The sequence below is a fragment of the Pomacea canaliculata genome, linkage group LG9 (assembly GCF_003073045.1).
Source record: "Pomacea canaliculata isolate SZHN2017 linkage group LG9, ASM307304v1, whole genome shotgun sequence".
NCBI classification, from domain to species: Eukaryota; Metazoa; Mollusca; class Gastropoda; order Architaenioglossa; family Ampullariidae; genus Pomacea; species Pomacea canaliculata.
The window spans coordinates 6,868,897-6,881,217 of NC_037598.1; the positions used below are offsets into that span (position 1 = coordinate 6,868,897).

Sequence of the window (12,321 nt, forward strand, 5' to 3'; positions counted from 1 at the left end):
TCCAAATTTTATGATGTAGTATATTGTTAGTTCTTCACAATAATTATCGAAAGATTTACATGTAAACAAATCTTTACCTAAACTAGGCAAGGTAACAAGGCTTGATTAGGAGACTGCAAGGCCAATTTTTCTATGTTTTGTTGGGTGAACACTATTCTCACTTTCTATATCACATTAATTACCCGTTACTGTCCTCATTCTTGTTGCATTTGTTTCCTTGAGCAGAAAATAGCATTAAAATAGTTAAAATAGACTAAGGCACGAGTCAATTCATGACAAAGCAGAACAAAATATGACAGGAATTAAGCATAGCCAGAATCAGCACATCTGACCAAAGTCTGTACTTCCGAAAAGGAGAAGAGTACACGACTAAGACTTCAACCCTGCTATTTACCATGCAGTAATAGAAGTTATGTCTGAATTTCTGACAGAACATCATCATGTCCAAGCTAGACAAGAGACGAAAGGGTGTGTTTGGACCCCAAATGGGCAAGAAGTCCATCATCTTTGTGGACGACCTCAACATGCCAGCCAAAGAAGTTTATGGTGCTCAACCCCCTATAGAACTGCTGCGACAGTTCATTGACCATGGTAACTGGTGAGTCCTTCAAAACTCTGCATATTCTTTCTAGAAAGGAAGGAAAGTGTCAACGTCAAGCCCATCGTTAGCTCATGTCATTTCTTTGCAAGCTATTAAAAATTGTTTCCGAGGAACTGAAGGGGGAGATGTCATGTGCCTGTCTTTTAGATGCAGTCAGATATCAAGCATCATAGTCAGATTCACAGTCTTCTTCTAACCTGACTTGTGTTACAGGTATGACCTTAAAGACACCTCCAAGATTGTTCTGCAGGACATTCAGTTCATCACTGCTATGGGTCCACCGGGTGGTGGCCGTAACACAGTGACCCCTCGTTTTTTGCGCCACTTCAGCGTTGTGTCCATGAACCCCTTCAGTGAAGAGACAATGACCAAAATCTTTTCGACTCTTATGTCATCCTACCTCAGAGTAAGTTATTGTTAGGGTTTTATTTGGTTTTTTGGTTTTTATGCTGGGAACAAGTCTAGTGACAGCAAGATAACAGCAGCTTACAACACAAAGTACCACTATGTTGCTGAAAGTTGAGGAAGTTATATTCTTTATATAATTACAAAAATTATGATTTTAATTGTTTTTACAAAAAAATTAGCAAGGATAAGCAAAATTGCTGTGATGTAAAAAAGCAAACTTTGTATTTAATATGTAATCCAGGGCCAAGAGTTTTCTGCCGATTTCTTTGCGATGGGTACCCAGATCGTCAGTGCCACCTTGGAAATGTACAAAAAGGCTATGGATAACCTGCTGCCTACACCTGCCAAGTCGCACTATGTTTTCAACTTGCGAGATTTCTCTCGCGTCATTCTGGGTGTCTGCCTAATCAGAAAGGAACAGGTTGAAAACAAACGAGTGTTTGTGAGGTAAGGAAATGAAGTCTGAGAATACTCTTGCATTTTAATGCTTAATTCTTTATTGTTCACATGAAAACATAGTTGGCTCGATGGCATCTTCAGAAATTAATCTTGTGAATGTCAAATTCCATGATTAACTCTATCCACTCTTCCAGTTAAATATTTGATGAATTTATGACTTACTAGCCTTTCTTTGGTCTTCTTTACATTTTCTAGTCGACACACCTTGTTAAATCTTTACTGGTAGAAGTTAGGGGAAGTATAGTTTCTCTAGACAATTCATGGGTGTAATGAAGGCTGCATATTTTGAAAGAAAAGATTTAAGAAACACTTCTTTGTAACTCAGCATAAAAAGTAGGAAATTGTGAATAAATAGTTTACTTAAAAGAGAATCAATTCAATCTGAAGCCATCAATTAGAAATAATTTGATTATGATATTATTCTCTGTAATTTCTTATTGCCATTGAAGTTTTAGTGTGATTCTTCTCATGACAGACTTTGGGTCCACGAAGTGATGCGAGTCTTCTATGACCGTTTAACAGATGATCAAGATAGAGCATGGCTGTTCAAGTAAGCAGTTCACTGTTTTCTCATGATCACCTGTTTCATCTGAGGCACACACATTTTTCTTCTAGTATTTGTAGCATAAAAGATACAGACAAAATACTGGAAGTTTAACTAACCCAATGACCAGTAAAATATCTACACAAACAACCAACCATCTACCCAAGTGAACCCACCAACCATTCAAACTCACAAATCAGCAATAGATCTAAAGTCCTAGAAAACTTCCAAGAAATAGCTCAAAGTATATCAAGTCATCAAAATTCAGTCAACTAAACAAGTAAATAGTCTAGCTCTACCCTTGTGCAGTCTTCACAAATCAGTGTAACAACCATGCACCCTACACTCATTGCAACAAACTGCAACAAATGCTAACAACAGCAACAAAGCAATTATATCTTGTCCTAAAGCATGGATGGTTAAAGATGACAAATTATTGCTGTTTTCGTATGACAGAACAGTGTCTGGTCTTGTCAAAGAGCATTTCAAAGAAAGCTTTGATGGTGTCTTTGAGCACCTGGCCAATGCAGGACAGGGAGGGAAGGTAGGAATTTTGTTCTTATTTCTCAATAGTTAAACAACATAGGGAGTATTTTTGTTGTCACTCCCATTCAGCACTGTATGTCTGTCAATCAATCTTAATTAAATCTCTTTAAGTCTCTTTCTTTAGTATAGCCAATTCTTTATTTTTTACTCCAAATCATTTATAAGGTGTGCCTTGAGAAACATTTTATTTTGCCTTCTTTGACAGTGTCAAGAGGAGGATCTGCGCAGTTTGATGTTTGGGGACTTCATGAACCCTGATGCAGCACCAGAGGAGCGTGTATATCAAGAAGTCATGTCCCTTGATGAAATGTACAGTGTTGTACACCAGTGCCTGGAGGAATACAACAATACGCATAAGAACCGCATGAACCTTGTCATCTTCAGGTCTGCAATGTGTCTGAGGCTTTCTTTCAACATTGGTGTGCTTTAATTTGTGCGTGTGCATGAGAGAGAGGCGTCATCATTTTGAACAGAGGTCTGGAGATAGTGGTTTCTTGTGGGGAATAACTAATACTGGCATTTTGAATGCATTGTAGACAATATTTACCAATTTACTTGCATGTGTAAACCCTGTTAGAAATGCTTTTGAATTATCGCATAGGCAAGCTCAATGCACTTTACAAGAAACATAAACGTTCAGTGCTTGACAGAATCAAGAGTTTGCTGAGTGCTAAAGTTGACAAGCTGGGTCATGTATCAGAAGCTGTGACGTCAGCATACATGTGGTACTGCAAAGCAGAAAGGTGAATCACAGGACCAAGTGGCTGGACATATGCAATAAACAACAGAGGCTCAAGGAGTGAACCCTGAGGCACTCCATATTGCAAAGCTGCAGACACTAACAGACTGGGTGGAAGCAGACAGGAGTGGAACCAACCCAGGACTGTGCCGAGTTGGTGATAATGTCTCTAAAATGATGCTCAGTTACTAGTACAAAATCTGTGAAGGATGCACCAGCAAAGTCAGAGGAGTTGGGGCTGGTGGAAGAGTGGTCAAGGCTTGCCCAGATGGTGTTGGCTTTTTCCAGAAAAACATGCAGAATGTGCAGGTGGAACATTAATTATCAAGAATGATGAGACGATGTTTTGCCAACTATTTAACCAAGTCTCAAACAGCTCTCTGCTTAAAGAAGAATGCTCCAGTTTTGTATTGGTGTAATTCATCATCACATTAGTGATCAGACACTTTGGTTTCTCCCTTTGCTTAAGGAAGTACTCTTGGTGTACTGTTAAGTAGAGTTCTTCTCCATTCAGCACAGCATCTTTCCTCCCTTGCATTTCTCACTTCAAATGAAGCAACGAGTGGTGAGAGGGGCATGGCAGTCCTTGATGGAATGGAGTCTCTTATTGTAGGCAGTGACTAAATCTTCTGTTTCGATATGTATTCTTTCACAAATAAAGCACTGCACTTTTTAGCTGTTTAAACTCATTTCTACTCTACAGAAAAAACATTAATTTGTAATACAATCAATACAAAGTTCATCATGGAATCATCATTTTATGTTGCTTGGGTATCTTCAAATCTAGATATGTGCTGGAGCACCTGTCCCGCATCTGCCGCATTCTAAGAGCTCCTGGCGGCAATTCCCTGCTGGTTGGTGTGGGCGGCAGTGGCCGTCAGTCCCTGACCAGACTGGCCACCGCCATGGCAGGCTATGGCCTCTTCCAGCCAGAGATTTCAAAGAACTATGGCAAGACTGAATGGAGGGAAGATATCAAGGTATTTTGACCTTTCTGATGATCATGTTAGCTTAGTAATATATAGTTGTATATGCCAGATATGATTGTCATTAGCAATATGTGTGTACATGTATTATTAATGGTGTGTATATGATATTTTGGATTGTTAATGGTGATGGCTTCTTTTCTACAGACATAGGGAGGCCTGGTGTAGATTCTTGTAAACAGTATATGACTCAACACTTCATAGAGTAACGCAACGATCATGGCAGTTTTATCTAGTACTGCTTTACACCTAAACTTAATCACTTTTTCAAAGGGGTTTATTCTGTAATCATGAGTTAAGGTGGCTGCAAAGAGTAGTGTTACAGTAATTTTTGTTGGCTACACTTTAAAATGTATATTGCTTTCTACATTCACATTCACAATTGCCATGCCCTGACCAGAACCTGCTAAAGACAACAGGAGCACAAGGCAGGACCACAGTCTTCCTCATCACAGACACTCAGATTAAGGAAGAGTCCTTTTTGGAGGATATTGACAGCCTTCTAAACACTGGTGAGGTGCCCAATCTTTTTGCATCCGATGAAAAGGCTGAGATCATGGAGGTGAGCCCTGGTTCTATATATCTGTGATGTTTAATGACAGACGAAACAGGATATTCATAGGATGTGACTTGATTCAAGATGAAGAACTATTTCATGATTTTGTTTTAGCAATGTTGTTCTAAAATGATTGAATTATTTTGGGTTGGTTTCTGTGTCAAGAGAAGTGCAATTTGAATTAAGGTTTCTTGTGTAACTAAACTGCATTTTATCAGTTAAAATGCTTGCAAAGTAAGAATCATAGGAGACTTGATGGTGTGTTAATTTACAGGCAGTCCGTCCTGTGGCTCAGGCCGGAGACAAGAATGCCGATTTCAGTCCCTTGGCATTGTTTGCTTTCTTTGTCAACCGATGCCGTGAAAACCTTCACATCATGATTGCCTTCAGTCCCATTGGGGATGCTTTCCGTAATCGACTTCGTCAGTTTCCTTCACTCATCAACTGCTGCACTATTGATTGGTTTCAGGTACGCTTTTATTGAATCTGCAAAAAGCTAACGCACATCTTATTCATAATCAACATTGTTTGTGTTTTTGTCTGCAACCTATTGGAAACTTTAATGTGCATGCAGAGTATTTTCTGTTGTTGCTAGTGGTACAAACATCAATTTAGGAGGAATTCTGCAGGATTTAGTGGCTGATGTTGACAAGAAGAATAATTTTGTGCTTGTTTTCAATCTCATACTCAAACTTATTCCATTACCCACACTCATTAAGCACACTGTGCACTGAAACATTTTATTCTTTCTCTGAATAATTGTCTGAGGAGCAAAACTGCTGTTGAAGCTTCATAGAGAAGTCACTAAGGATTTGGTCCTAGGGAAGCTGGTTGACTGAGAGATAAACTCTTTTTCATTTTCAGTGTTTTTGATATTTTCATTGCATCAGGCAAAAGAAGTATACATACAAATCCTTTCTCAGTGTGCAAGAATCTGTTAAGCTTGATGTTTATGTCCAATATCAGCCATGGCCAGATGATGCTCTGGAGCGTGTGGCCAACAGTTTTCTGGAGGATGCTGACATTGAAGACAACGAAAAGCGGGAGACTGTACATATCTGCAAGTACTTCCACCAGAGTGTACGAGAACTGTCAGAAAAGTAAGTCCATTTGCATTTTTGTAAAGTGCGTTTTCAGGCTTTGGTGCTTTTTGTGATACAAAGGATTTTATTTGCATTGATTGTGGAGAGGTGTTGGTGTGTGTCAATAGGAATACACTTAATTTACCTAGCTCTGACCAGGGGATACCAATGGGGGAGCAAGCATAAGTATATGAGGAAGATATTCCAGATAATCTCAAACTTTTCAGGAAGGAGACAAACAATACAAAACAAAATATATATACACAGATCCTCAGATCACTTGTCTCAAATCTGACCAGTAGCTTTGCCCTTCATCAGTGACGCTGAAACCAGCTGTATCTGCTTACAGATACCTCCGTGAACTTGGACGACACAACTATGTGACACCAACCTCCTATTTGGAGCTGATCAACTCCTTCAAAAACCTGCTGCAAAAGAAGCAAGATGAGACCATGAAAGCCAAGAGACGCTACGTTGTTGGCCTGGATAAGCTGGCTTTTGCTGCCTCTCAGGTATGGTCTAACAATGTCTTTTAACGATGGATGCAATGTTTTTAACCTGATAGACACATGGGTCTGAATTTTAGAAGCAGTGACAGTGATTATACACAGTGTACACAGTGATTATTTAGATCTTTGTGGGAAATTAATTGAAATGTTTGCAAGTTTTTAAGATCTGTCAGGTTTATATCTGTTTAAATTCATTGTATGTGTGCATGTACACATGTTACCTGCATTTACTCTAGCCCTTACTATCACATACAGTAGATCTGCATAAAAATTATAAAGACTGCTGTCAGAAACATAGCAAGACAGAAAGACCACAGAGAGTGGTTCCGGTCCCTGACTGTTCTTGTTTTTTGCCACCAGGTGGCAGATATGCAAAAAGAGCTTGAGGAACTTCAGCCACAGTTAGTAATAGCAGCTGAAGAGAACACACGCATGATGGGAGTGATCGAGAAGGAATCAGCAGAGGTGGAGGAGACATCCAAGCGGGTGAAGGCGGATGAGGCTGCGGCCAATGCGCAGGCTGCAGAAGCCCAAGCCTTGAAAGACGAGTGTGAGGCAGAGCTTGCTGAGGCCCTCCCTGCACTGGAGGCTGCATTGGCTGCTCTCAACACATTGAAGGTAAGAGGAGAGTAGCACTAAACACAACTGTGACATTCCTTGGTGGTGGTGATGTTGGTGACAATGATGAGGATGATGATGATGGTGTTGGTAGTGGTGCAGAAAGACAAGGAAATTACATAAAGGAAGCAATATGAGACTATAACAATAGTACTCATGACAATAGTCGCATAGAAGAGGAGAAACTGGTAATCTCATTTGACACAGAAGTAGACATCTTAAAATGCCCTTTCAAAGCTTGTACAACTCCTAGTTAACTCCAGTTCCGAAGAATGATTTTATGGAAGAAAAACTGGGCATTTTCTAAATAAATATGTTTTCTGTGTCAGTATTATGCTGATGTTGTGCATGTATTCCCTTTTCAGCCCGCTGATATTACAATTGTGAAATCCATGAAGAACCCACCTGCTGGAGTTAAGCTTGTGATGGCTGCAGTTTGTGTCATGAAGGACATCAAGCCTGAGAAAATCAACGACCCTGATAAACCAGGCCAGAAGGTACTTACAAGCGTTGACACAAAGTGACAAAATGTCATGATGTGTAAAATGCTGTTTCATGATTTTTCAGAGACTTTTGAGAATTTTCTGCTGTCATGGTTACATCTCTAATGGGATTTGATATGCATTATATGTATAATTCTAGATCATGGACTACTGGGGCCCATCCAAGCGTCTGCTAGGTGACATGAACTTCTTGGGCATGCTGAAAGAGTATGATCGGGACAACATTCCAGTCCATGTCATGCAGAAAATACGCAAGGAGTACATCACAAACCCGGAGTTTGATCCTGCCAAGGTGGCCAATGCTTCCTCAGCTGCAGAGGGCCTATGCAAGTGGATCTTGGCAATGGAGATTTATGACCGCGTGGCAAAGGTAGGCATGGACATAGTGTTTAATTTACAATCCCATGGCAACGTTGTGTGTGTGAGAGAGAGAGTGTCCGAGGGAGTAGTTATGTTTTGGATTATGGTGTGCTTATGTGACTTTATGTATGTAAGCCCCTTTAGTCTACTTCTTTTGGTGTGATAAGGCGCTCTATAAATAAACATTATTATTATTGGTCAAAATTATGAAATGCTGAAACTAGTGCATGTTTTGCGAGCTAATTCAGGCACAGCTTCCACTATTTTTTTTCACCAGATTACTACATAATATTTCTTTCTTACTTTCTTCTCACATACTGAGTGCAGTTGAAGAAGATTTGTGTGTTGAATGATTATTCAGTATCTGTTAAAATAAACATGCTTCATGCATTTGGTAAAACCTGCAGGTTTGATATTACTTTACTATCCAGTTTTCCAAATGATCTGAGAAGCTGTCAGTTACATAACTTGTGCTAGTCCAGTGGATTTCTCAGAATCTTTTCAAAATGACACTTCACTGGAACTCTCTCACCTCATCCAATAGGTGGTGGCCCCTAAAAAAGTGCGGCTGGCTGAAGCTGAGGATGAGCTACAAAAGACCATGAACAATCTGAACGCCAAGCGAGCTGAGTTAGCAGCTGTAGAGAAGCGTCTGGCAGACCTGCAAACCACTTTTCAGGAGATGACGGAGAAGAAAGAAAAGTTAGAATTTCAGGTCAGTAGAGGGTTTTGATTATGTAGCAGCTGATTTGACAACAGCTCCCGTAAAGACAGGGGAACATTGCTGACTTGTTTGCATGTTTTCCTACAATTTTTTTTTATAGAAAAGAAGCTATATAAACATTAATTTAACATGTTTTCATTCCTTTTCTAAGGGATATCTTTTTTTCTGCAATAGGTGGATCTGTGTGGTAAGAAACTGGAACGTGCCAAGAAACTGATTGGTGGACTCGGTGGAGAGAAAAGCAGATGGACACAAGCAGCCAACGATCTGCAGAACATCTATGATAATCTCATGGGGGATGTGCTCATTTCTGCAGGTGTTATTGCCTACCTTGGTCCCTTCACCTCTGCCTTCCGTGAGCGTGCAACTGTTGAGTGGGTGAAACTGTGCCGGGTAAGACCAAATCATCAGGCAGATGTCTATAAGCATTTCCTAGGAGCAAGTCTGCAGTGTATGGCCCGTTAACAGATAGCAAAGTGTTTTGCATGTTAATTGTACACTTACTTTGTTGTAACATCTGACCTAAGTTCTTTAAAACTATTTGAAATGTGTAATAAAATATTACTACCTCACACATATGTTTTTAAAAAATACAATGTTATTTTCTTGTAGGGGAGTGGGGCTGCTAGGGGGAGTGTTATTTATCTCTGTCCTTATTCTTTAGCCTTACCCTGTACTGCAGCAAGTGCAGTTTGTCTCTCAGCTCTCACTCTCAGTGTGCTGCTACTGAATGATATTTTCTGGCTGAAGGTCAAGTAGTGTTTATTGCAAGGGCTTGTTTGTCCACAGGACAAAAAGATACCGTGCAGCCAAGAATTTTCTTTAAGCAAGACACTTGGAGAACCCATTAAAATCCAAGCCTGGAACATTGCTGGTCTGCCCAAAGACAGTTTCAGTATTGATAATGGTGTCATTGTGGCAAATTCACGAAGATGGTGAGCGTAATCTTTGCACTGCTTTGATAATAGGTCTGCATGTTTACATCTTATGTATCTTCTCTTGCACTTGAAGTCTTTTAAAAAATTTTGCTACATTGCGTTAAAACTTACTGTTCCTCAATAAGTTTTCAAAAGATGATGATCTTATTTCAACTAGGCCTCTAATGATTGACCCACAAGGCCAGGCAAACCGCTGGGTGAAGAACTCAGAGAAAGATAACACTTTGTCAGTCATAAAGTTGACAGATAGCGACTACATGCGAACACTTGAGAACTGCATCACGTTTGGTAACCCTTTGCTGCTGGAGAATGTAGGAGAGGAGCTCGACCCATCACTAGAACCACTTCTCTTGAAACAGACATTCCGTCAGAGTAAGTTAACTCTTTTATTTGAAGTGAATTTTATTGCCTGCTGCTATTCTCCTATCTTTGGTAAACACCTAAATTTTGCCTTCAAACAGAAATCAACTTGTGTGAGCATAAGGACCATATACAGCTCATCATCATGTGGGTGACATGACTCACACAACACATACAGCAGATACTTTTTTGAAGTTTCACGCGGCAACACTTTGATTTTGTATTTGAAAATTTGATCATTTTAAACATATATCTTTTTCTCACAGTTCAAGTTATTAATCCCAGTCACAAATAAAAGAAGAAATGACACAGATCTAGTTACAAGATAAGGCAAGTGATGCATCATAGCAGAACACACACACACAAACATGCAATCTTACATCTAAAACCAATTCTTAAGAAACAATTACGATATCACACATCACATGACTATGGCCATGAGGAGAGCTGTACGTGTAATATTGCAATATTATATATCAACTTTGCGAAATGCGATTTACATGATTGAGAGTATTTTCAATTGGTTATAAGTGAATAGTCCAAAATGAAATTAAAATACTAACTATTCTGTATGATGTATTAAGCACCTTCTGGAAAGCTTCGTAAGTGTTCTTCCATTCAGTGTCCACCAGAAGTGTTTTCTTGTTCTTACACAAAACCTCTTATCACTTCTTTCTGTCATGAGCTGCTTGTCTTTCACTTTGTAATTTCACAAAACAGAATATTAACAGCCTTTAGCACTTTGTTACATTTGTTTTGAGCCAGCATGAAGGACTGTGGTTTGAAGATGCTAATAAAACAAATTCCCTTTGCATTCTCCAATGACTGGGGATTCTACACGTCCAATGACCGTAATATGATAAATAGTATAGGGGTTCTACACATGCTTCAGCTGCCACAATTGTACCTTTGGTCCAACTACTCAAAGCTAGAGTCTCATGAAGCCCAGCATGAGGTTGTTGACTATGGATGTTTGCAAGGCTGTATACTGTAGACAAGTGGTTCTCACAGTATTTCAGACTGCAGACCACTTTACTAAAGTAAAAATTACGGCGGACCACCAGGACCTAAAATCGCTCTGTACTGCTAATTTCAAATTTAAATTACAATTCGAAAGTAAATGTACTTTTGTGACAGCAGTTTAGTAATGAGTTTACATAAAATTGCATACTTTGTAAAGTACACATAAAAAATAACTTAAAAATAAGAAAGTGCACTGTGTTACTAAGGGTTATGGATGATGCGGTTAAATGATGCAATACTCGCGCTGTGACATAAAGGCTTAGTTGGTAAGCCAGTGTTTTATGGGAACGAGCAGTTGGGTATCGATAAAATGAAAACTCATGTGAAATCAATACTGGACTGATTAGTGTATCAGGTGACTTAAACATCACTTTGGTGACATATGATGACTGCCAGCTTGGACCACCAGACTCATGCGTGCGGCCTACAAGTGGTCTGCGGACCCCACTTTGAGAACCATTGCTGTAGACCATGAGTGCTCACTCGACTGTACTGTGGTTCATGGATATCTCCTGAGCTGTTTGTTGTAGATAAATACTCAGATAGAACTGTGGGTATCTGCTCACCTTCAAAGTGTGAACTGTGAACAGCTGCAGAGTGTAGACCATGAGGGCTCTCTCAGCTATAGATTTTGGACCCTTGTTCATCTGTAGATCATGGGATGTGGATGTTCACATTAGGATATTCAAAGATACTCAACTATAGACTGTGGACAGGGATGTGCATTCAGTGGTGAAGTGTTGAAGACTTGCACAGCTGTAGACTGTGGATACTTGCTCAACTGTAGAAGATGGACCATGGATGTTCACTTAAGGTGTAGACTGCAGACCAAGAATGCTCACTCAACTATGGTCTGAGGACATGGATGCTTAATCAATTGTGGACCATCGATTCTTACTCAGCTGTCGACCATTGATATTTACTCAGCTGTGGACTGCTGTCTGTAGATGTGGCTGGTGATTTTGTTGTACTTGTTTCCTTTTGTTTGAGCCTACTGTGTGTCGGTGGAGGGAGCTAGGGAAGCAGGAGGAAAGATCCATTATTAGGCCGTGTACAGATATCTGCCAAAGGCATTTCTATGCCACAATTTCTCTTATGATTGATCAAGTGACTATGGGGCACAGATCCTTTGGGAGTTAGACCATCGCCTTTCCTTCTAATGGTAGAGAGTTAACTTGTTAGTTCCACCTTTTGCTTGCCAAGCTCTCAGCCATCTAGCGTGTTCTCATCACTTGAAGTATAATGCCTTTTTCTTTCACTGCCGCAAAAGCATGCTTCAGTTTAGAAAGACTATTTTAATATCTTTATAGATTTTTAAAAAATATCTTTATTTGTATTAAATATTTTAATCTGTTGTTCACCTTT

General features: G+C 39.7%; 1 protein-coding gene across 2 annotated transcripts in view; it reads left to right on the forward strand.

Moving 5' to 3' along the window:
• The window catches only part of LOC112571759 (dynein heavy chain 12, axonemal-like), a 51,590-nt gene that overhangs the window by 23,875 nt on the left and 15,394 nt on the right, over positions 1-12,321 (forward strand). For both annotated transcript variants that reach the window (XM_025251032.1, XM_025251031.1), the window contains exons 37-54: positions 432-598; positions 815-1,007; positions 1,251-1,456; positions 1,944-2,018; positions 2,469-2,556; positions 2,764-2,942; positions 4,085-4,277; positions 4,684-4,845; positions 5,114-5,308; positions 5,806-5,939; positions 6,271-6,433; positions 6,791-7,048; positions 7,414-7,545; positions 7,691-7,921; positions 8,456-8,626; positions 8,810-9,028; positions 9,425-9,570; positions 9,731-9,945. In XM_025251032.1, coding sequence (XP_025106817.1) covers positions 432-598; positions 815-1,007; positions 1,251-1,456; positions 1,944-2,018; positions 2,469-2,556; positions 2,764-2,942; positions 4,085-4,277; positions 4,684-4,845; positions 5,114-5,308; positions 5,806-5,939; positions 6,271-6,433; positions 6,791-7,048; positions 7,414-7,545; positions 7,691-7,921; positions 8,456-8,626; positions 8,810-9,028; positions 9,425-9,570; positions 9,731-9,945 — 3,127 coding nt within the window. The remainder of the gene's footprint in view (positions 1-431; positions 599-814; positions 1,008-1,250; positions 1,457-1,943; positions 2,019-2,468; positions 2,557-2,763; positions 2,943-4,084; positions 4,278-4,683; positions 4,846-5,113; positions 5,309-5,805; positions 5,940-6,270; positions 6,434-6,790; positions 7,049-7,413; positions 7,546-7,690; positions 7,922-8,455; positions 8,627-8,809; positions 9,029-9,424; positions 9,571-9,730; positions 9,946-12,321) is intronic.